The sequence below is a fragment of the Lates calcarifer genome, linkage group LG4, assembly GCF_001640805.2.
Source record: "Lates calcarifer isolate ASB-BC8 linkage group LG4, TLL_Latcal_v3, whole genome shotgun sequence".
In the NCBI taxonomy this organism is placed as follows: domain Eukaryota; kingdom Metazoa; phylum Chordata; class Actinopteri; family Centropomidae; genus Lates; species Lates calcarifer.
The window spans coordinates 18,233,777-18,256,809 of NC_066836.1; the positions used below are offsets into that span (position 1 = coordinate 18,233,777).

Genomic DNA, 23,033 nt, shown 5'->3' on the forward strand with positions numbered 1-23,033 from the left:
CTTTTCAGTTGTCTGCAGCTGCTACATCTGAAATAACTTTGCTTTCATAGGGCACATTAGAAAACAAATGAAACAAAAGGTTGCGCACCACAGTAGCATGCTAATGGACTAATGACAATGTGCAAGTGCGAGTGCAATACAACAAGCACTGTTTCTCATGCTACTTGTGGCACAATACTTTCAGTAACCTTGTAACTGTAATTAAAAGACAAGAGTGAATTTGGAGCCTTTTGTGCTCCAGGCAGCTCATTTTATTACCTGGGGGTCAATAGAGACAAGCCCTTCTTTTTCTTTGTCTCCCTTTTCATCTAGTTGCTTCATCATCAGTGATTTTCTCTTTATCCTTGAACTTAATTTCTGAAAGAGTAGACATGACAAACAAAAAAATGTTCACATGCTTTTAAAATGTGTGGGTAAAATCATTCCAGTGTAGATGCTATGCAATATAAAATACTGAGGCCTTGCCTTTGAACTAAACACAGTATACTGGTAAGTGTGATGGCTGATTCCTCATTGAGCTGTTTTTCAATTTGTAGCAGTCTTTTCAGTCAGAAACACAGCTATTATTTTCAAGGTCAGAGGCAGAAACAGTTTTATCTTAGATATATGTCTGAGGTGATAAAACAAGATTGCACAGTCTGTTTTATTTGGTCATTAAACTTCAGCTTAGTGTTGGGAAATTGCCCCAAGGCTCTTTTGAGAAGATTTGACAGATAATGTTTCAAAGTATTTCTGTGAACACGCAATTTTTGAATTGGTGTAGACGAGTTATGTCATCAGTGGACGTGCTTTGTGTTTAAACTGCTGCTCCTGAGTTGTGAATAAAGTGGGTGTGGTAATGTTTAGATTGAATAAATGTGGGTAGGACCAACAGTAAAACTAGACCTGCCAGTGTTCTTTCAAAAGCTGTCATGTCTTGTGACCAGCGCTACTTCCTTCTCCATTTAGCACTATTTGAAGCCTTACCTAGAATACAGATTGATTTTCCACTGAATGGCTCAAAGCAGGGTAAGTCAAGTCTTAAAGATTGTCTTTCATTTAGCAGTATATCTGACTTCTCTGGATGTTACTGAGTGACCACTGTAAAGTTAATCCATCATGGTTGTGGCACACAGACGGCTTTGAAAGTTCTCATTGTAACTGAATGCATTATTAATACAGTTCCAAACATTATTTCTTGAGGCTCCTTTGTTTTGGCGCAACAAAAGCCACTTTTGTGTGGGTGTCTGGCGATTTTAATTGTATGACAGTTACTGACTCACCCTCTACAGCTCTCCATTGTGCATGGACACTTGTGACATAGATTGACTGGTTAGACAGGCAGCAATGTAACCTTGCTAACCTCATGTGTAAAATATGTGACAAATATGCAAACATTGGTCGTCATGATAGGGTTGTGAATTGCCCATTTACAGTCCATGCCGTTAAAGCATTAAGAGTGTGTTGGATGATGAAATATAACACACACCCTCAATATCCTTTCATCCACCCAGCCCTATACCAAACTATTCTCGTTCAGTGCTGCTGCGGATGGTGTTGGGGAGGGCTGATGTCTCGTTCAGCCTACGCAGGGCAGAAAGCATGGTAAATGGTCTGAACAGGTCACTGGTCTATCAGATGTAGAAGCCCATTAACACTCACTCGTATTTGTAGGCAAGTCACAGTTGTTGTTTTTTTTTCCCAATTTGTCTTTGGACTGTGGTGGGAAGCTATAGCACCAGGAAACCCATATAGCTTCACACAAAATCACCAACCACACTAACATAGTAATTTTAGTTATTGATTTATTGGTCTATGACATGTGAGAAAAAAGTGGAATAAGGCCTGTGAATTTCTGAGAATGCAAAATGGTGTCTCTAAATAGCGTAAATAGAGTAAAATTTTCATTTTCATCATAAATAACTTGAAATGCAATGATAATGAAATGTTCGCAGTTGAATTTCTCCAAAGGTGATGCTGTTGATCTGCTGCAGGGTCTTGTCTCTCTGTGCCTAAAGGCAACAGACTCTACTCATACATACTTAATTTAGTCTTCAAATCTTCTTAATATTTCTTTCACTTTTAATGCAAGAAATAATAGCCTTAAAGGTAAATCTATCCATTGCCTTTATTTGCATCGTCCTAGAGTTGTAAATTAAGCAAAAAAGCAATCCACGTTGGTTTGCTTTGCTACCTGTTGCAGTGATGATATACGCCTTGCACGATATCCCCTGGTGTTCTCTTCAAAATCCAAACCAAATCCTTACAATCAGCATCTTGAGTGCTGCCTCATGACCATGCATTCTTTTGCCCGCTTCACATCAACAGCTAATTATGTGTAGAGGTACAGGCAGCCACCACAGGGATCACCTATTGCTGGGCTACAAGGATAAGAGGTCACTTGAAGCTTGTTACTTTAAAAAGCTAGCAGCCTGCCAAAGCGAGACACCAGCACACTGTGAATTCAGTGTCTTTTGTCCAGCGATCATCTTTGAATTGAGTGGTCTCTTGGGTTTTAGGTTTAAATGCTCTTTAGAGTCTCATGGACTCATTGCTTCCCTAGATGTATTGACAGAGCTCTGACCTTTTGTCAGAAGTGCTGATAGCATGGAACAAGCCTTACAAGAAAATAATCCTATAACAAACATCTCATCTCTTAGTAGTCTTAACAGGAAGATTCTTGGATATTAGTACTAGTGATTACTGCAGAATCTGAGCAGAAATGTAAAAAAGTGACATGAATGGGTTAAAACAGTGGCTTGGTCAACAAACATATTGGTCACTGTTATTAAGAATTTTCATGACTGAACTGTAACTGTGGTTGTAAAAAATCAATGATTATACTTGGTGTGGGAGAAATAAATACCCATTCACAGAAGATGTTTTGAATTGAAGTTCCAAATCTGCCTCTATCCAACATTAAACTATCCAGGCTTTGGTCAAGTAGTTCTCAACTGTGTTTAATTGCCCAAAATGGTGATGTTTTCCTCACAACAGTAAAGTCCTTGGAGATACCACAACCTTTGGAAACTAACTTTTGAAGCACATAAACAAACAATTAAATACTTTATGCCACCTGAAATCACAGTAAGTGGTGTCTAAAAGGTGGACAACTCCCCCAACTGCTTGTTACAAAATGTAATGTAGCTACACAGTCACAGTTTATTGAGCCTTTTGAGTATGGTGTGCACAGAGAAAGTGCTTCTTAGTGTCTCAGGTGGCGTAAAGACAAACTGACCTTTCTGGACCTTTCCTTTGATGATTTGTGCTGTTAGCTTTAAAACCATTGTAGGATCACACCTATCACTGCTAGACATGACATGATTGCAGTGACAGAAAAGTAGAAAAGTCTCCGTCAAAGTGTTTTTGGAGTGTTTGGGAAATAAGTGTTGATATTAATGCATGAGATTAATGACTGGGTCAATGAAAAATCTTATGAGGGCAAGAAAAATGTTTTCTTGTGAAAATGGTCTGAACAAGTTGTCATCATATTGTTTTGAGCAGTGAGCCTGACCAATATAAAAAGTGACGTTATCTCAACATTTTCAGGCAAGAGGGACAAAGGGAATGAAATGCTGGTCAGTCGGTCCACCACAGACTGAAATATATAATGACTATTGGATGAATTGCAGTGTAGTGGATGTGCATTAATGGTCCCCTAGAGGATGAATCCTACTGACTTTGATTATCCCCTGATTTTCATCCAGTGTGACCATTAGGCTGCCATTTTTGGCTCAAAGTAAAATGTTTTCACAAGTATGAGATGCATTACCAGATTACCATAAAAGTTTGTACACACATTCATGCCTCCCACAGGATGAATCCGTTTCACTGGGAATATCTTGACTTTTCTTTTAGTGGCCCAATGCAGCTGATCTTTTTGGTTTTGAGTGAAATATCCCATTGGCTACATTGCGGTAAAATTAGCTACAGACATTCATGGTCTGTAGAAGATAAATGCTGATGACTTTGGAAATAGTCTTGTTTGAACATCATTATTTTAGGGGATTTGTTATGATAGAAGATGATTTGATCTAATTAATACAAGGCAAGTACCAGAGTACACAAATGACACAGAGAACTGCTTGGGTTGATACTTTTGGTTTGATTTGTATTGGCCAGTCTTCAGTCTATTAACTTTTCTCTCTTGTGGATTCATAAGAATTTTAAGGCTGTTTGATCATTAAAATATCAGAATAATGTACCTGTATCATGAAGTATAAAGAATTTGAACAGCGTTGTGTGTTCCCTGTAGTGGACAGACTTCATACATTATTGAAAACTTGTCCATCCTGCTGAGATTGGAACCAGCAGTGGAAGAGTTATCTTACAGATGCTCAAAACACTGCTGCACCCCTGTGTGATCTGCTGCCATTTCACCTCTCATGTAATTTTTTCCACAATCGCTGTGGACAGCAGGATGCTGCGCATGTTTGTTTTGATAGGTACAAACAAAATTGTTTGCGCAGCTGAGAAATTCTCTTTTCATGCCACTTGACTTGGTAGCAGCTGGAGAGCAACAACCAACACCAGCAGTTGTACACTGACTTTAACACAAAGACACAGTGCCTAGTGGGAGGATGACAGGGAGGGGGGATCAATAGTGACATGGAAAATATTGATTAATTTCTGTTGGATAGATTAGTTACTCATGTGCATTCAGAACAGGCTGACAGACGAGATTAGACTAAAAGACCTTCAGGCTCAAGCATGCACTCGATCACGTAACTCTTACCATTGAATCATTCTGAGTGTATGTTATTATGCCCTGATACATACCAGCGTTAAAGGACCATTATTGTTTGTTTTTGTTTTTACTACAAATCATATGCACTTATCATCAGTGTTAACATGAAGCTAACCTTAATATTTTTTGTACCAATGTGTATTAAACTGAGAGGAAGAATTTACTAACTTGTTCTTTGAAGGTTCTAGTTTTTTAAGGCAACGTCCTGAATGGATGCTGATGTTTTGAGCATTTAATGTAAATTGAACATTTAACATAAGAAGTCGGGCCACCAGCTTCACAATAAGTGACAGTAAGTAAGGTGATAGGTGCCCCACAGACCCACCTGATGGCCATCTTTAACGAGCAGGTCCTCCGCAAAGCCAGGTCTATTCTAGACTGCTCAGACCACCCCCTTCACTGGGAGTTTGAGACTCCTCCCTCAGGCAGAAGATTCAGAGTACCCTTGCAACTTGGAAAATTTGCACATGTAATTCTATCTAAATTATTATTATTTTTGTACTTTTTAAAACTATTTTTTAGCAAGGAAGATTTTAGAGATTGTTGTATTTCTTCACCTTGCACTCAAGATATTTTAGGTAATATTAGTATACTTTTATATTATGCTGTTCTTTCTGCACTGTGTTGTTGTCTGATTTAATCGTCACCTGACTGCAAACCAAAAGTCCCATCTGAGATAAATAAAGGACTGAATTCAAGTGAATTATTTGTTAAATGGCAAAATGGGCTTTGTAGAAACATGGTCTACAGCCATGCTAATGCCCAGGAAGAGTCTAGCAGATGCTCCCTGGGCAATGCTGTGATTTTTAGCTAAATGCCAATGTCAGAATGCTGTAGCTTACTCACAATGACAATGCTAACATTCTGATGTTTTAGACAAACTACAGTTGAGGCTGTGAATGTCATTAGTTTGTTAGTGCACATTTTTGTTCAAGTACAAACTCTGACCTTATGGTGGCACTAGATGAAGGGATCAGTAAAGATACTACAGTCCATTCTGTGGGGGACATGACTGTCTCCACCAGATTTAATTGCAATCCATCCCATAGTAGACGCTTCACTTAAAATCTGAAATATAATTCATACTGACACTAAAAGAGTCGGGATCACAAAATTCACCAAAATTGTAAAAGTAAAATATCACAAAAAATAATTTGATATTGTGCTTTTATAGCTTATACTGCCATCAAGATTTGTTCTAATTCATTTCAATACAATATGAATATCTACATGTACAAACTTGTAACTGCTGAAATAGGTAATCCCTCACAGTTCATGTAACGTCTGCTTTTTTGTTTCAGTTGTGTAATTCAGTGCTCAATGCAAAGCAGTGTAGACCTTTCAAATTACTGCAGCGTTGCATCACTAAGTCAGAACAATAAGATAGGTCAGACATGATGTTCACTGTGAGGGAAGCAGAATAACTTTTGGAGTTGGTTACTTTATCATCGCTCCCCCCTGCCTCCTCCTCTCTGTTTCCCATGTGCAGGCGTGCCGGTGAGGCTGCCCAGAGCAGGAGAAGCAGGAAAGAGCTGCGTTTTCGGTGAGAGGATCGGAGACAGAGAGAGAGAGAGAGAGAGAGAGAGAGAGTCTGGTCGAGCATCCCTCAGGATGAAGAAAAGCAGGAGCGCACAGGGGGTTACACCAGGCGATGTAAGTATTGATTTTTTTCCAACCATCCATCTGTGCAGCCACGTATCCATTCATGCATACATTACACGTCCACTCAAGATTTCTGTCTCTGAAATTCTGCCTCTCGCCTCTAAAGTTTACAGCCTAATTCTGCTTGCACAGTTACTGTAAATCATGTAACGTTTGCCTTCCCTCCTTTTCCTCCCGAACAAAGATACAATGGCAATACACTGAAGCAGCGAGGTGCAGTGTGTGTGTGTGTGTGTGTGTGTGTGTGTGTGTGTGGTGGTTGGTGACTCATAAACAGATGACTGTACTGTACACAACAGACCGCTATCCGGCAGGACACACTGCAGAGAGGGAGATGATGTGTGTGTTGGAGCTGAGACAGGTGAAGCGGGGTGAAGGACAACGTGTTGTGTGTTTGCATGAGAGAGTTGAGAGAATGATAGAGATGGAGAGTTTAAAGAGTGATGCAGAGCTTAGAGGAAGGAAGCAGAGGAGGAAAGGTGTTAAAAGGCAGATCACACCAGGAGACATTTAGGCCAGAGACTGAATGGAAACAAGGATCAGAGGAGGAAGGACAGAGTTCTGACAGAGAGGCCCATCTGTTTCTCCTCTACGCCACTGGTGTTTATGACTGGGCAGGCAGGCCAGATCATTTACTGTGACATTGTCCAACAGGAGCTCAGAGGCCAAGCTTCATCCTGGATGACAAAGTTTTCCTGCTGTGACTGGCCTCCATCACTCTAGATTCATAAGAGGCTAGTAACATAGAATTTATAAAAATCTAAAAAAATATTGTAAAACTCGTTTAATGGTGTTCATTTCTTACTCTCTATTAGGAGGAGATTCACAGTGAAATGTTGGGAATGATTAATGGTGATTTTGGTAATGGCAAATACATTTTTCAAGTCGACATCTAATTTTGGAATAAAAACCTTTAATTAATAGCACCTAAAATGTTTATTTCACTCTGCTGGCAGGGATGTTTGTGCAAGCTTCTCTAATGTTTAAAAGGTTTCAGTGCACTGTAATAGACTATAATATTACTTTTCCACAGCTTCCGTGCTTGAAATATTCAAGATGCATATGAGACACAGGGAAAGGGAACAGTGCCGGCTTTTGTGTTAGCACTATTTTTGGTTTCTTGACAACAGGCTCAGATATTTCTTAAAAAATAACAACATATCAGACTTTGTCAGGGGTAAGTCCTGGATTTATTTTCATCACTGTTCTTGGTGTTTACTCAGTCCACCAACCTTTTATTAAGATGTAAAACAAGCATCCAGTGTTCAACCTTGAGATGTATTGGAAAAAATAAGAACAAAAGGACAAGGAAACTGAATTGTGCACAAATAGTTAATAACTTTTTTATGAGTAGACAAGGTAAAAAAGAATCAGACACCCAAACAACTATATGTATATATTATATATTTTGTCTTGGTTACAGAAACTCCTTTTCAAGTTAAAGCCATTTTTTTCTTCATTTCACAGAAAAGATTAATCTGTTTCTGTGTAGACATCTGCTCTGCTCATCCACTCAACACCCATGAGTCCATCTCCCACCTTTCATTCAGATTCTATACCACCTTAATAATAAACCTTTTTTTTTGGCACCTAGATTCAGTAATTCAGGCATCATATCAAGCCAACACTGTTAGAGCTTCCCTTCTAAAGCTGTGTCATTTATATCACCTTATTTTCCAAAAGGCTTTTTGGAAGTATCCCAGAGAACACTGGACTTGTTTAGGCTCTGCAGCCAAGAAAAGCCTTTCATCTTCATCGAGAAAACACCCACTCCACCTCTGTTTGACACTGGAGCTACACTACCTCCTTTTGAGACTTATTGTTTTACCTTTCATCACAGTTCCTGTCCTTTTATGACTATGTTCTGGCACATATGATAAATCCCAGGTTTCTAAATTTACTAATGTTTAGATTTCTAAAATTATCAACGTCCTTATCCTATTCCTGGCTTATGTACAGGCATACACAGCAAATCAGCACTGTTTCCTCTTCCCAGTGGCATTTGGACCACAGATGAGAGATCAATGAAGAACTAGAATTACATGTCCCGATGTCAGAGATGCAATCAATACACAATTTATAATTAATTTGGCAGTGAAACAGCAGTGACACTGTTATATATTAACAAGAGACTATTTAGATATCTGGTTGTAACATTTATTTGACAAGAATTATTCTGTAAGTACAAACACCCAGATCAGAGTCATCAGAACAGAGTTGTGTGCTGCCAGATTTAATTTTCCCGTTGCATTGGGACAGGGAGAGTGTGTTAAAAAGACAGGCACAATAAATCAGACAAATTGCATTTCCTAGAAGGAGCAGGGGAGTCAGCAGAGCTGTGTTTACTGATTATCTGAAAGGAAGGCAGACTTCTGTCTCTAACTGTGTCTTCCGTTCACTGTCCTCCCCTCTCTCATTCAGAAACTCTCCTCATCTCACCCCTCTTTTTTTGCTCATTCGTGTCTCCTCTTTGCTTCACAGCTAGCATGTCCCCACCATTAATGTCTGTCACTTTCACTGGAAAGGGGATGTGGGATGTCGTCTGTCATCTTCTCTCTCTTTCCATCTCACATCATCATTAAATCTCTATCTCATCACATGACTCCTCTCTGTCTCCCATTAATTTGAATTGAATACATTTTCCCTCTGACCTTTCATCCCTCACAGAACTCACGACACTGTCAGTTTTACATTTCAGAGTGGAATGCTCTGTCCATGACAAGGAGCCAATTTGGCCTTGAGTCATCGCACTTTTTTCGTGTTGCAATAAAGAAGAAAATTTAATGGGAGCAGATGACAGTGCTGTCAGTCCCTTGGAAGATATAACTCACAGTTACTCACAGTTTCTGGAGGATTCACCTACATGTGCATCACTTGAATTCTTACCAAGCTTAAGTAAACACTACTGGTCACGATATTCTGATTCATTGATAAAATTCACAAAAAGACATCACATTGTATTGCATTAGGGAATAGTAACAGGCATTTTTACTGTTCTCTGACCTTGTAGACCAAATGATTAAGCAATAAATTGAGAAATTAATAAGTAGATAAATAGGAAATGGAAATGATTTCTAGTTACAGCCCTGATGCCTGTTAGAGCCTAGAGTTGGATGAAATGTTAATTTTTTCTAACTGGGCACGTCAGTCCACCAAGCGCTAACTGCCAGTAGAACTGCTACAGTGTTTGAATAAACTTAACCTTATCCTCTGTCATCTGTGGGCTTTAATGTGAAAATCTAATTTTACTGAAACATTACAGTCTATAGGCTACACTTCATCAAGCTGAACAGTTGTCCGTGAAGGTGAAGCTTTCACATCAACAAACAGGTGGCAACAACATGAAATGATCAGGATGCACAATTGCACACAGAGCTTTTGGTCTAGTTCTTAAATATGATTTATGAATTAGATTGCTTTTCTGCACCAATTGATCAGACAGCAACAAGCAAAGAGCTTAATTGTCATTTAGTCACCTCCCTGTTCCATTAAAGATGGAAATTGGTGCAACAAGAATGTGCATAAAATGGACCAAGTCCAACTGCCACTTCCTTTTAACAGACACTTTCAGTTGCACTTCACAAGTTAATTATTTACAGAGACGAGTTTTCAAGGAGGCAGATCATTAAGTTGGCAAATACGATGACAAAAATCACCCTAAGAAAACCAACTGACAACAGTATATTTGTCTAGTGGTGCAACTACAGTGGAGCAAGAGTGAACTGGCCTGACTGATATATCAGCTGATAATATTAATGTGTATGTTGGTTGATAAGTAAAAAGAAGATACATGCGTTGATCACCAGAGATCACTGCCAAGTTGATTTTTCAGCTGCAAGATGTCCCACAAGGTCACATTTATTTTAAAAAAATAATATCTTTATCAAGATGTCATTGTTTATATTAAAAACTTTACTGGAATGCTTTTCTTCCGAACTTCCAAATATCCATATTCATGTGTGCCTAAAAATTCCAGTATCAGTGTCAAGAGACAGCTAGTAGTTGACCATGTGCAGACTTGATCTTGTTAAATTGTGGTGAGCTGTCAGCCCTGATGACACTGAGGTCAGATTGCTTCACTCTTTCTCCTCCTCACACTCACTCTCTGTCAACCACTTTCTTTCACACTCATCTTGTCCTTCCTGTTTCCTGCATCACACATATGAAATACACCGACAATTTCTCGCTTGCTACGGCTGCATTCTAGGAATTCCTTGATCCTCCATTTCCCACCCTTTCTCTGTATACCTCCCTTGTTCATTTGAAACCTGTCTCTGTGTTTCATTTACACTTGTGTGCGGAGAACATAAAGTGGAGGGTGATGTATGCAGAATGAGTTCTGGCAGCTCGCCTCTGCTTCCTCTGTGCCCTGGCTTGTTTACAACCAGTCATTGGAGTGAAGCACCCAAGGCTCCTCACTGGAACCTTCACACTCAGCCAGACACATTAAACACACAATTTATATTCAACACTCCTTCATAAAAATGTCAATTGGCAGTTCAGGTATCGAGGGGCCTGAAATAGGCTTTGATCAAACAGTTCATTTTTGCCTGTTTAATGAAGAGCAAAAAAAAGGTAAATGTAACCAATATACTGTTTGGCACTTTGTTAAATCGGGGACATTTGCAGAGCAGGCAGATTGTTTAGTTAGTGTTTAAACATTTGTACTTTAAAAGAGGCATGTTTACATGAGCTAAATCAGTCTCTCCTTAAAGAATATTTCTATTTTTGTGATATTGTCTTACGCACTAACATTTGATGTGAACCCATGTTTACTCATCACCAACCCAATTACCTTTTTTTCTGTTTACACTCAGGAGAATAAGGAGCCTCCTGTGGGACAATTTTCCACAACCAACACCCTCGGGGTAGAGGTGTGCAAAGTCCACAGGCGGTTTTCTGGCAACCTGCAGCTGCCACCATTGTCATGGCGACAAGCAGAAAAGGAGAGGGACAGGGGCAGGCCGCTCACACCTGAAGAGGATCCGGTGACCCGTACCAGACCCACAAGCCTGCCCATCGCCTCCCTGCCTCGCATCGACATCACACAGGCTGACCCCAACAGGTGAGGCGCTGAAAAACAAAGCACGGCCATCGGACAGTTGGTGGACATTTATAGATTTATTTCTGTTTACAACAGAGTTTTTTCTCAGTTTTTTCTCAGTTGTTAGAGTAAGAAATCTAACCCTGAGCCCTGGAGAAGAACACAGAATTAGCTCATTTCTAAGGCATCGGATGGTACAAAATAAAATGGTCGTCATTTAACTGAGACTGCTGTCATTGTTGTGTCTACCTTTGAGGTAGACTTCAGTACGCTTCTGTTCCATGGCAGCATTCATTTAGAGAATATATATTCAATGACTCTTTTTTATGATGGCTGCCACTTTACATTATTGGATGCAATTTGCCATATACTGTATATCCTTTTTCTTTGAGCCGCTATGACTCACTGCACATGATTATGGGCTCTCTTCAGAGATGTATTGTCCACTGAATCTTTCATCTGTTGCTTTCATCTCTATAACAGTCTGCTCTACTGCTTTTTAAAAGCCTGGGTTGCATTTATCTGGATCAAAGTTCAGGGGTTGGAAAACTCTTGCTCTGTTTATTTCACGACTCTGTGGACGCTTGCTTGTTATTTTCCAGCTGATTAGCCAATCAGCTTGTTGACGATGTTGATTTGGATTTGCATCATAAATATTGCAGGGAGGATGTTCAAAAGAAATCAGCCAATCAAATTAATCATCGTCTCAGAGTCATAAATATGAATATATTCTATGTGAGTGAATACTTGTCCTCAGTGTTGGCTCTGATAGTTTTCCAGGGTGTTTGCAGCTGTTTCTTGGGAAGGTGGCAGCTTATAAATGCCAGGAAAGTGCCATCACTCTTGTTATACCGTACTTGGTTGTCAAGCAAAGACACTAATGGACGACGGTGGGGAGAACAGGGAGTTCGGGCTGGACCAGGCAGGCTCTTGTAGTGTTGTCACAGTTGATCCTGGCCAGAAACTCTCCCCACGCAGCTCACCAAGATGCTTTCGCAAACAGGTCGTGAACAAGCATCTCCGTCGGTACAGACGCTTCACTGTAGCAAATACCTGGTAAGGATTGGGCTGGTGTTATGTACGTGTGAGAGAAAGAGACTGCCAGAGTAAGTAAATTTACTCAAGTAGCTATTTCTCTACTGTTTGTCTCTCTTTGTCACCTCAGCTTATTTATTATGTGCTACAGTAGGTGCATGGTGATTAGGATTTATTTATGAACTCACACAGACCCTTATTTAGCAGTAGTTTATTTCATCTTGCCAAAAATGTCTCTACTCCAGGGTGTGTTAAAATCCAGAAGTGTGTTTTATCAGAGAGATTCATTGGTGTTTAAAAACTCTGGTAACAGGCCCTGATGTAAACATGCAGAGTCTGATGGCAGTAATTGGCCACAGTTTCCCACATTTCTTAAGTTATTCCCATCAAGGTTATTTATAGAGCCCAAAATCACATGTTTGTCTCAAGGGTCTTCACAATCTGTACAGTATATATGACATACTCCATCTTCACACCCTCATGAACATGTACAATAAATACCATACAGACGGAGTAGACAGCAGTAGCAGTAGTAGAATTACAATAGTCTGGAATTTTGACCAATACAGACAAGTTTATTGAATAAACCTCATCTATATCCCATGTTGCAAGTCATATGCCATAACCGTGATGTTCCTCTTTATGTGTTGAACTGTGCAAAAGGTGACGACCTCATTTCAACATGAAATGTTTTAATATTGTTGAAACACTGAAAAGTACAAGCTGAGCAGAGCAGAGCGCCAAGTGTTTTTCCTCTGGAATGAACTGTGCTTAAGACAGATGTCTCCCATAACCCCTGCATGAATTAATGCTCATCAGTGCTCGTGATTATATAGTTGAGTTTGGATTAGTCTGTTTCTTTCTTCCTCTGTTTTAACTCTGATAAAAACGGGAGGCTCTGGTTCTTCTCAGTCTTCCAAATACCACCCAGTCACAGTGTCCAGTTTCCTATCATCTTATTCAGATAGCTTTAATGGTAATGAACGCTGACAAAATGTTAAATTCAATCAGATTTGTGATGATAATACACAGTTTTCTGCCAAATGTGTGTGTGTCCACAGACATGTTGTATATTACATCCAGGCGTTTCTACCCTTAAACTGGATGTTTTTGGCGAACATGTTGGACTGTAATATGACTCATTAAAACACTTGGGAACCTTGTCCCACACACCTCTACCCTACTAACGGTCCCTCCTCTGACCATCTCACCCCTGCTCTCCTAGCTAAAATATTCACTTCTTTATGTGAGTGACCTGCAACCTAACTGCACTTTCCTGTGTTCCTGAAAATAAGCCTGTGTGAAGTCTCTGTAATCGAAAACAGACTTAAAGAGGTAAAAGGTCTCCGTGAAAAATCTGCAGTGTGTTATATGCACACTAGTGAGAGTTTCTGAGTTGATATGAATGCAAATCCGGATTTCCTACTTTAATACTCTCCTTTTCACGGTAAACTCTAGTGCATATGCTTTTATAGGTCGTCATAGGTGGCCAAGTGAAGGGCGGGAGGGATGATGACTGCCCTGACTAATCTGCAGTGGTTTAATATAGAGGGAAAAGGGACAGGCGGTCAGATAAACAGGCCGTCTGTGAGTCCGTTCCCTGTGTTCCAGCCCAGATCTGTCTTTTAGCGTCTGCCAAGCCTACGTTATTCCAGCACGTGGCTTCTTATTGGACTGAAAAAGGGGGTCTGTCAGTGTGTGTGTGCATGTGTATGAGTGAGCAGCCACAGCATCAGTGTTTTTTGTTGCCCGATGAGGAGGCAGGAGGCGGACGGGAAAGAAGAATGTTACGGAGGTCCCCTAGGTGCAGAGGTGGGCACTTTGACTTCAGCGAGGAAGTGGTCAGTAAAGCACACCTCACGGCTCCCAGGTGACTTTTCAGTGATCTTATTAGTAGCATGTCTGTCTTTTTCTTATTTCAAAATTATGTTCTTCAAACATTTTAATATAGACTCTGTTCTTTTGAGCCTCTTTTTTTTTTTTGGTTTCATTTTAATATGACGGTATCATTGGTAGATTGTGACATGAAGCTCTAACTTTACAAAACATTGTCAGAAGAGTTCAATTTTCATCCTTCATCCATTGTACCACACTGTTGCTGTCAGTTTACAGTTTGTCAAGATCTACAGAAATTTTAAACTGACTGTGGTTTGCTGCCTGTGTCAGATTAAGATCTTAGATTGCTTTAGGTAAAGCATGTTGTTAATGTTGTGTGACGCTGGGATTCAGATGATGCAAAGCACAACACAGATGGCGTTTATCGCTCTGCATGTGTGTAAACAGTTTGCGCATTTCCCCGTTAATCTGACCCACTGTGGCAGAGGTGTGGGACTGAGAGTGTCTCAGTGGAACATGAGTCTAGTTAATCCCACATGTAGCCGAAATTACAGAGGCGGGGGTGAATGTGGGGAAAATAGTGAAGTTGCTCTTGGGACATTATGAGATATATTTAAGAGGAGTTGGCTGAATACTGGGTGTGTCTGTGTTTTGTGACTGCCACTACAACTGGGCTAAAAGATAAAATGCTTATTTGTTCTAAATAACTAATTTAGAACGTAATGACTTCTACGTCAGTTACACACAATACAACCTGTAAGTATATATTATCCAAGCTAAACTCAGGACTAAAGTAAGTTGTTGTTTTTTTTTGTTTTTTTTTTTAATGTATGGTTTGTACCATCTGTTGTTTCTGCAGGCCATTGAAACTTTGGCCTTTCACCTCTAAACTCTGGTCTGTCTGACCTGACTATGACATCTGGTTACTCTGTGACGACAAACAGATTATATTCATCTGAGCATCTGTGGTGGCTTCACTGTGGCATCGGAGAACATGCTGGTTGAAAGGATTGTAGATGTTTGACCTATGTTTACGCATAAAATATATAAAATCTGCAGTTTGTTGGTTGGTTATAACTGCTTTCGCCTGTTGTTTGTCCTAACTTTCGTTTCTTATTTTTTAAATTGCACTCCATATTTGTTTGTATAAGGGACAGGCAGGGACAAGCATCACAAATTAGCTTAGGCCATAAATTTTATGATTTTTCCAGTTGGGCATTTTTTATTTCGTCATTATTAGATTTATTTGTCAAGGGCCATGTATAAACATTAATCTGAAGCAATCAGAGGAGATGCTTGTTCCAGATTTGGCTATTAGCTACTGTACTTTCCATATGTAGTGCCTGGGCAGGTATAAACAATATGAAAAAACAGATTCTGTTTACAAATTTCAGTTACAAGAACATTGGGTATGGTTGGTTGTAAAAACAAACCAAAGAAATTAACACTACAGTATGCCCATTATCACACCATAAGAAGCTAATCTCTGTGTGTGCTGCTTTCTTGCTACTGAGTAGGGATAAATGAATGGAGCTGTCATGGACAGTATTCCAGTGAGACGCAGACCAGAGGAGCAATTTCCAATAAAGCCACCTCCCCTCTCACTGACCAGCAAAGCATACTTATTTAATGAGCACAATAGTTTTGTTTTCGTTTTTTAGGCCACGAATGGATGGGTGAGTAATCATTTTAGGGATTATGCAACCATCTCGATCCTGGATGGGATTTGTGGACATGTTGCGCAAGTCAGTACTTAGTGGCGGCTTACTGAAAGTCCTGAGTACATAATGACGTTGATTTGAAAGTCAAATGATTAGACTGATGATTGATCCAACAAAGACATAGTAAAAGACGTTATTCAAAATTACTAGCGTTCTGATTTTTTTTAAAATTTTTTTTATTTGCTCCTGTAGTGCAACAGGTCAGATCCTGAAGATGATGTATCATCAACATTGTTTTTTTGTTTTGTTTTGTTTTGTTTTTTTTAATCTCCCTCCTTCTAGCTTTGAAGTGGAGAATGGCCCATCACTGTGCTGCAGTCCCTCAGACCTGCAGGCATCCCCGGGTTCAGGTCTGGTTCTACACCCCAACTATGCTGGCCACGGCCAGCGCAGGGAGTCCTTCCTGTACCGCTCTGATAGTGACTATGAACTGTCGCCGAAATCCTTGTCTCGAAACTCTTCCATTGTTGGAGAACTGTGAGTTGTTTACATCACAACCCTCTGAAATATCAGTTTCACTATGATCAATTGTGTGATTGTTTGTTGTGACTGCTGGTCTTTTATTTCATTATATCCCATTCCAGGCATGGAGAAGACTTGATTGTGACTCCATTTGCCCAGGTAAGAGCTGATTACAAGGCAATAAGATGCGAAGCAGCTCATGGGGTCAGAGTAACTCACTCACTCAGTCATGATTAACTTCTCTGCCCCCTGGTGGCATGTACTAGGCATGGCAAGATCTGTTTAACAATGGCATTTTAGACTCGTCATCCCAAGCTTCAATTAAATGAGTCGGGTTCACTCTAATGGTTGCAATTAGCTCCAAACAATCATGACATTACGTGATGATATTTTCTTTTAAACTTAGATATTAGTGCTGCTGATCATAAGGCACAGTCTAATGAACACAGCAGCTATAGTTTCCTACCTAGTTACAACATATTTTAAATAAAATACAGGTATATGAATGTGCTAAATTTAAACTAATGAACCTCAGTAACTCCCAAAAGATTAAGAATTGATTTGTGCTGATTTAGGTGGGAGCAATAAGCACCATTTAGCACTACGATGCAGCTGCAAAGACTGCACTGAATTCACTGCTAAATGATTCAGTTACAACAATTAGTCAATCAGTCTGCATAATTGTGTAAAAATACACAATACTATGAATATTATGTAAATGAAAATGTTGCAATATCATTGTGAATATTCTCTCAGCCTCTCTTTGTTATGCAATTATTTCTATTAATTCAACCCTACTTTTGCTTTGTGTCATTTTTTTTATCCTTCATCCTCTTTTTTTCCCTCCAGGTTCTGGCAAGCCTTCGGACTGTCAGGAACAACTTCACCACATTGACAAATGTACAATGTGCATCCAATAAGTAAGTTGTGTCATGATTGTATTACAGTATCTGCTTGTGTTTTGTGAGAGTGACAACATGCTGTAGCTATTTTATGTCTATGCAAGGTGCCTGCACCAGGAGCATTATTGTCATTTGTGTGCTGATAGAAATCCTCAGCAAAAAAAAAAAAAAAAAAAACACAACACAAGATTTTTTTTTCAGCATGTGGTTCTCATGTTTCACGATATGTGGATGCTGCAATCTAAGATGCCAGCATGCCCCACTTGGGGGCGCCAGTGCATCAAAAACATTTCTTGGGCTAAGGTCTCATAAAGGAAGTGCTCACATTGTGCATATTCAAACATCCAGAGAGTTTAATGTTAATGTTAAAGCAGGTTTACAGCAGAACCACTGTAATCCTAAACTGGACAGAGAGACTTTTTCTTTTATACTGGAGGTTACCTCGTCTCATTTAAATGCATGAAAGCTCCCTCTGATCACTGAATTGAGTCAGTGCTTTAGCTGCGCTTGCATCAGGTCTGCCAGAGGTGGACACATAGTCAATATGACCTCAGAGATAAGGGTCACTGAGCCGAAACTGACTCAGTCGTGACAGTGTCACACTTTAGAAAGTCTGACCTGTGACCAGTTCAGAGAACTGACAGGGCATCTGTTTAGTGTTTGTGCTGTGGCAACAAGGACTGCTGCTGAAACCACATCACACTATAGAAAAAAAAAAATTACACAAACATTTGTTAAATATCAGGACTTTTGGTTTTAACAGTTTGCGACTTGTTTCTCTTTGCAGGAGGTCTCCTGCTGCAAATCAGCCGTCTGTCACCAAAGTCTGTCTGTCAGGTGAGTACAATCACAAGCCTTCTGGTATAGGATGAGGGAAGTTGAAGTACATCCTCTTCAGAGGTAATGATTCTGGGAAATGTGGAAAACTGTGACATGCATTCAATGCAGTACACTCCCGCACGATTTTTATTGTGGTAGCTGTGTTAGTCAAGATTAGCTGCAGGTGGAGGAGAATGCTCTGCTGAAGATTTGAAAGACATAAAAGCATGAAAGATAATGATCAAAAATAAATAACACCCTAGCCGGTAATCTCCAGTCATGCTAATCGCACTACGTGCAGTTTCATGCATGATACCCAGGGACAGAAATTTTACTTGCACATGAGTAGAATTTTCACTGTATTCAACAACAGTTTTAAGGAAGTTTAATAAACACTGAATTACAGTGGTATACAGTGACTTCTTTGTCTCATACCTGACCTTTCAAACACAGTGCACATTCAAAGTATGCATTTGCACAGTTTTCTGCATGCAAATACTTAATTAGTCTAGATAGACTTTGAATGGTGCTTTAATTCATTACAAAAATGTCTATGTTATCATTGTGACAAATGTTTACACTGCCAGCCCAAACTATGTTATCTTAGAGCCTTTTCACATGTGCAAATAGAAACTATAATCTTCTGAGTTACTAATACAGGAAAATATAACTCGATGACAATACTAAAATTCCCATGAATTGACGTAACAAGCAGTTACAGGGGAAGAAAGAGGGTGAGAGCCACAGAGAGAGATTTAATGGTCTGGATTGAGATCAGGTAGATGTGAAGGAGGGAGAGGACAAGTGAAAGAAAAATAGGAGGGAGGTAGGGATATTAGTTCCTGCTGCACTGGTTCTTCAAGCCCCATTGACGTCAGCACAGGCTGCACACGGGCGCTCTCCACTTCCTATCAGCACAAACGGGCTGCTGGGAGCGTCCCGCAGCAGGAAAAAATACAAGACAAGTGTGAGTCTCTTATTGTCCTTCCTCCTCCACACTTCTCACAAACCTTGACCTTAACCAAGCAATTGCTGACGAGTGAAACCATCCTGCTATTGGCTTCTATCATGACGCATGGGGAAGCTAAAATGAGAAAAACAAATGATTAAGTCAGTTTTCATTTGTCTGAAATGTCTCTGACACATTATACAGTGTTTAACTTAAGTCCCAACGTATGACAGTCATTAGCTTTTCCCAAGCACACAAAGAACATACAGTACACCTGCCACTATATAATAGTGATTGTTCAGATTTTTCAGGAGGACTACAACAATCAACAATATCATAAGGAGTGATGCCCTCATATCCTCCTTTGTGCAGCTTTCTGTCTCGTTTTTGTCAACTCTTTGACCGGAAAAGGAGAACAGATTTTTCCTGTTTTGCGTGTGTTTTCAGTGAGGCAATATTATCCCCAATGGGGGGAAAAGCTACAGTATCTGCGTCTTTCTGGGCATGAGCTCAGCGTAGATGCTCTATGAATGTTTGAATGCTGCTTTAAAGGGATTTTAGAAGGACACAGTGGAAAAGAGTGGAACACATCTAAAATAAAGGGAGAGTGGTGTGAATTCCTGTAGGCAGATGGTGAGGTTAGACGCAGAGATAGTGGGTTCAAGATAGAGTGAGGGATTTACCAGATTGTTGCAGGGAGTGAGCTAGGAAAGAAGGAAAACACACCAAAGGTCAGAGAGAGACGTCACCGTTTGTGAAGCCTTTAATCAGATGCGATCTGGGAGAAGGAGAGAAAAAGGTCAAATTGGATGAAATAAACAAAAAGAGCAGGAACGTGACTGCAGTTACTGGGTGAAAGTGCACAAGAAGCAAGGAAGTGGGGGGCATACTAAGAAATCAGCTCAGCTTGCAAATGCGTCAGCGCAGGCTGTTTACACCGTTAAACATCTTACTCCAGTAACGTGAGGGGATTGTCGTTTTCCTCATGCGAGTTTGAAGTTTACGCTTCACAAGCCATTTTGGCCCCATCACACGCAGTCCCGTGAGCCAGACAGGCAACAAAGGGCTCACTCTTAGCTGACTGAGGCCAGTTATAGGCTCTGCTCTATATTACTCCTGATAAATAGTACTTTTGAGGAAAATGCTTGATTATGACGTACATAACCATCAAAGACCGGCAATGAATCTGTAACGGTTATCACAAGCATTAGCTGAATGTTGTTGCAGATGGTAGGGACTCTAGGGTACATGGTTACTCATTTGACAGAGAGGGGGATGTGAAACCTCATCATGGTCATAGTGAATATTCCCTTTGGCCTTGAGAAATTAATGTTTACACAATACCCAGAAATTAATGTGTAAGGCAGCACTGCCCAGAGAAGAGCTTGTGGGTCAGAGAAGGATGTCTTATTTACCCTTTGATTTTATCTGAGAAAAAAATAATCATCTGCTGCATCTTATGATTTGTATAGTTTTTATTGATGCTTAACATCAGACATATTCTATATATCTTTAACTAGCTGTCTTCCATCAAACCAAAACTGGCAGACTTTAATTTGTGATAGGAGCACAGACTAATGGGATTTTATTTAAACTGAGCAGCAATAAATGTCACATTTTGTGGAAAATGCTTATTTGCTTTCACTGTCAAAAGTTCGATCCATACCATTCTCATGTTTGTATGCAGCAAGAGGGGCTAGCTGGCCTGGCCAGCCTAGCTTTCGTATGTTTAAAAGTGTAAGATTAAAAATGACAAGTTGCAGGTTCTTATTATGGTTGTGTGTTTTTTGTAATGTGCTGGACTATTTCTGGGTCAGGTCAGGTCAGGATTTAGAGTCAGGCTAGCTGTTTCCACTTGTTTCCTGTCTTTGTGCTACGCTAAGCTAAATGGCTCCTCGCTATAGACACCCAATATGTTCTTGGGTGAATCATATTTTGCTATGATTACTATGCTATGCTATATTTTTTATCACTTTATGTTTCGAATCTGATGCAGCTGAAACTGCAAAATGAATTCAATACAGCAGACAGCTGTGTTCATACATACATTCTTTGCCTTAAATGGACATGTGACTTTGTGCGTAAACTGGCTAGGGTGTGGGGCGCCGCACAATAAGCATTACTCATTCATCTATTGTCTCATTTTGTAAACATGTCCTGAAAGAGAGGTAATGAAAGACTAATTCCAGACAGGTCATTCTGACAGCATAAAGAAGGAGAAAGCCTTTGTCAGTTACAAAAAATCTGTACTATGATGACAAACAATGAGGAGTCATCACTTCTAAATCAGATGTATAAGTATGTGTGTGCATGCATAGACATGCACCATGAAATATATAAGCCAGCTGCAAGGGCTAAGCAAAGCAGAGGTGACTGTAATTGATGGTAAACTGGTAAGCATAATTTCACAGGTAAAACTATTGCAACCAAACCTGCTTTAGCTTCCTGTGGTGCAGGTTAAGATTAATTACAATGTAATTACAGTAATTAAATTTAATTGGCTTTTTATAGGCACTTTATTACTTAGATCAATGCTGGATCAACAGTGCATCCAGCTATTCATAATTAAAAACCTAAGTATCTGCTGTCTGGAAACATTGTGTTGTCATTTTGATCAAAGTGGTTAAACAACTTGTGTGAAGGTTTTTATTTATTCAAGCCCACAATGTTTGTCTGAGACGAGTTTTTAAATCTCATTACCTGCTGTCTTTCACAATATGGTTAAGTGTACTCCCTCACATTTAAAATAATGAATAAACAAACGGGTGGACGGACACACACACACACAGACAGACAGCCGGCCACGCGTTGACGGCCAGAACAAATTTGACCTGTCATTTTCAGTCTGAGCAGTCCACTCCGCTCCATGTCTGCAGCAGTTAGTCTGCACCGCAGCAGGAATCCATGTCAGGTTTTCCAGGCTCGCAGCCAGAGGAGAGGATCTGCAGGGCTGGAAGCATGCAGCCTGGTTAAGTATTTGAATTATGTCATTGACGTCAGCACAGTCATAAACCTCGCTGCGGCCCATCCCTCAGGCTGGCCCGTGCCAACACAGCTCCATGGTGCATTGTGAAGGAGCTGTCAAACAGGCCTTGATGAGGTGTGCGTCGGTGTGTGTGTGTTTGTTTAACTGTTGAATCCTTTTGTTTTGATAGGTGAAAAGATTGTGCCACAGTTGTAAACTATGAAAAGACATAATCAGGAGTGAGGGCTGTTTGTGACAGAAGACAAAAGGGTGATAGTGTGGTTTCAGGGTTGGACCTACTGTAAATGTCCACCACACCACAGCCTCCCCAGAGATGACTCCTCTAAAAGTGACACCACACTCACAGCATTATATCAAATTCTGTCTCATATGGTAGTCACCTTTTTTATTAAGGTATCAAAACAACACACCCTGCATATAAAGACTAAGACATAGACATCTGTTTCTGTGACTGTGATGCATTTTTCTTCATAATCTGAAAAAAATATTTTCCAGGTTAGTGTTAATGAAAGACTACATTGGTTCCTGCAGTTTAAAACGTAAACAAATTAGACACAAATACAGCAAAAACAGCTGACACCACTACTAGTAAGACTGTTCTATACATATCTGTATACTGTTACATATTATATAATTGTAAAAATGTTCGATACAACACGAGTGGATTGACTGATTCATAATTTATATGCCATTGATAATCTCAAGAAACATAGATAGTAGGGGTGTAACAATTCTATGATTCTAATCTACGGTTGGGCTCTGACCTTGTTTTTTTGTTTGTTAGTGTAGTTTTGTTTTTGTTACCACACTGCTGACATGAATTTGCCTCGGGGTCAGGATTATTATTCATCTTGAGGTAATTGAACTAGTCTAACCAAAACAGTCACGTGG

General features: G+C 39.9%; 1 protein-coding gene across 6 annotated transcripts in view; it reads left to right on the forward strand.

The window, feature by feature from the left end:
- LOC108883825 (cAMP-specific 3',5'-cyclic phosphodiesterase 4B) overlaps nt 1-23,033 on the forward strand; it is a 47,265-nt gene that overhangs the window by 5,583 nt on the left and 18,649 nt on the right. For 2 of the 6 annotated variants that reach the window (XM_018677330.2, XM_018677332.2), the window contains 6 exons: nt 6,216-6,379; nt 11,206-11,453; nt 16,307-16,501; nt 16,609-16,645; nt 17,336-17,406; nt 18,176-18,225. In XM_018677330.2, coding sequence (XP_018532846.1) covers nt 6,338-6,379; nt 11,206-11,453; nt 16,307-16,501; nt 16,609-16,645; nt 17,336-17,406; nt 18,176-18,225 — 643 coding nt within the window. In that variant the 5' untranslated portion in view covers nt 6,216-6,337. Of the gene's footprint in view, nt 1-888; nt 1,009-6,215; nt 6,380-11,205; nt 11,454-11,803; nt 12,539-12,606; nt 14,338-16,306; nt 16,502-16,608; nt 16,646-17,335; nt 17,407-18,175; nt 18,226-23,033 lie in introns of those variants that run through there. The other 4 variants (XM_018677329.2, XM_051070128.1, XM_051070129.1 and 1 more) reach the window with 4 other exon arrangements.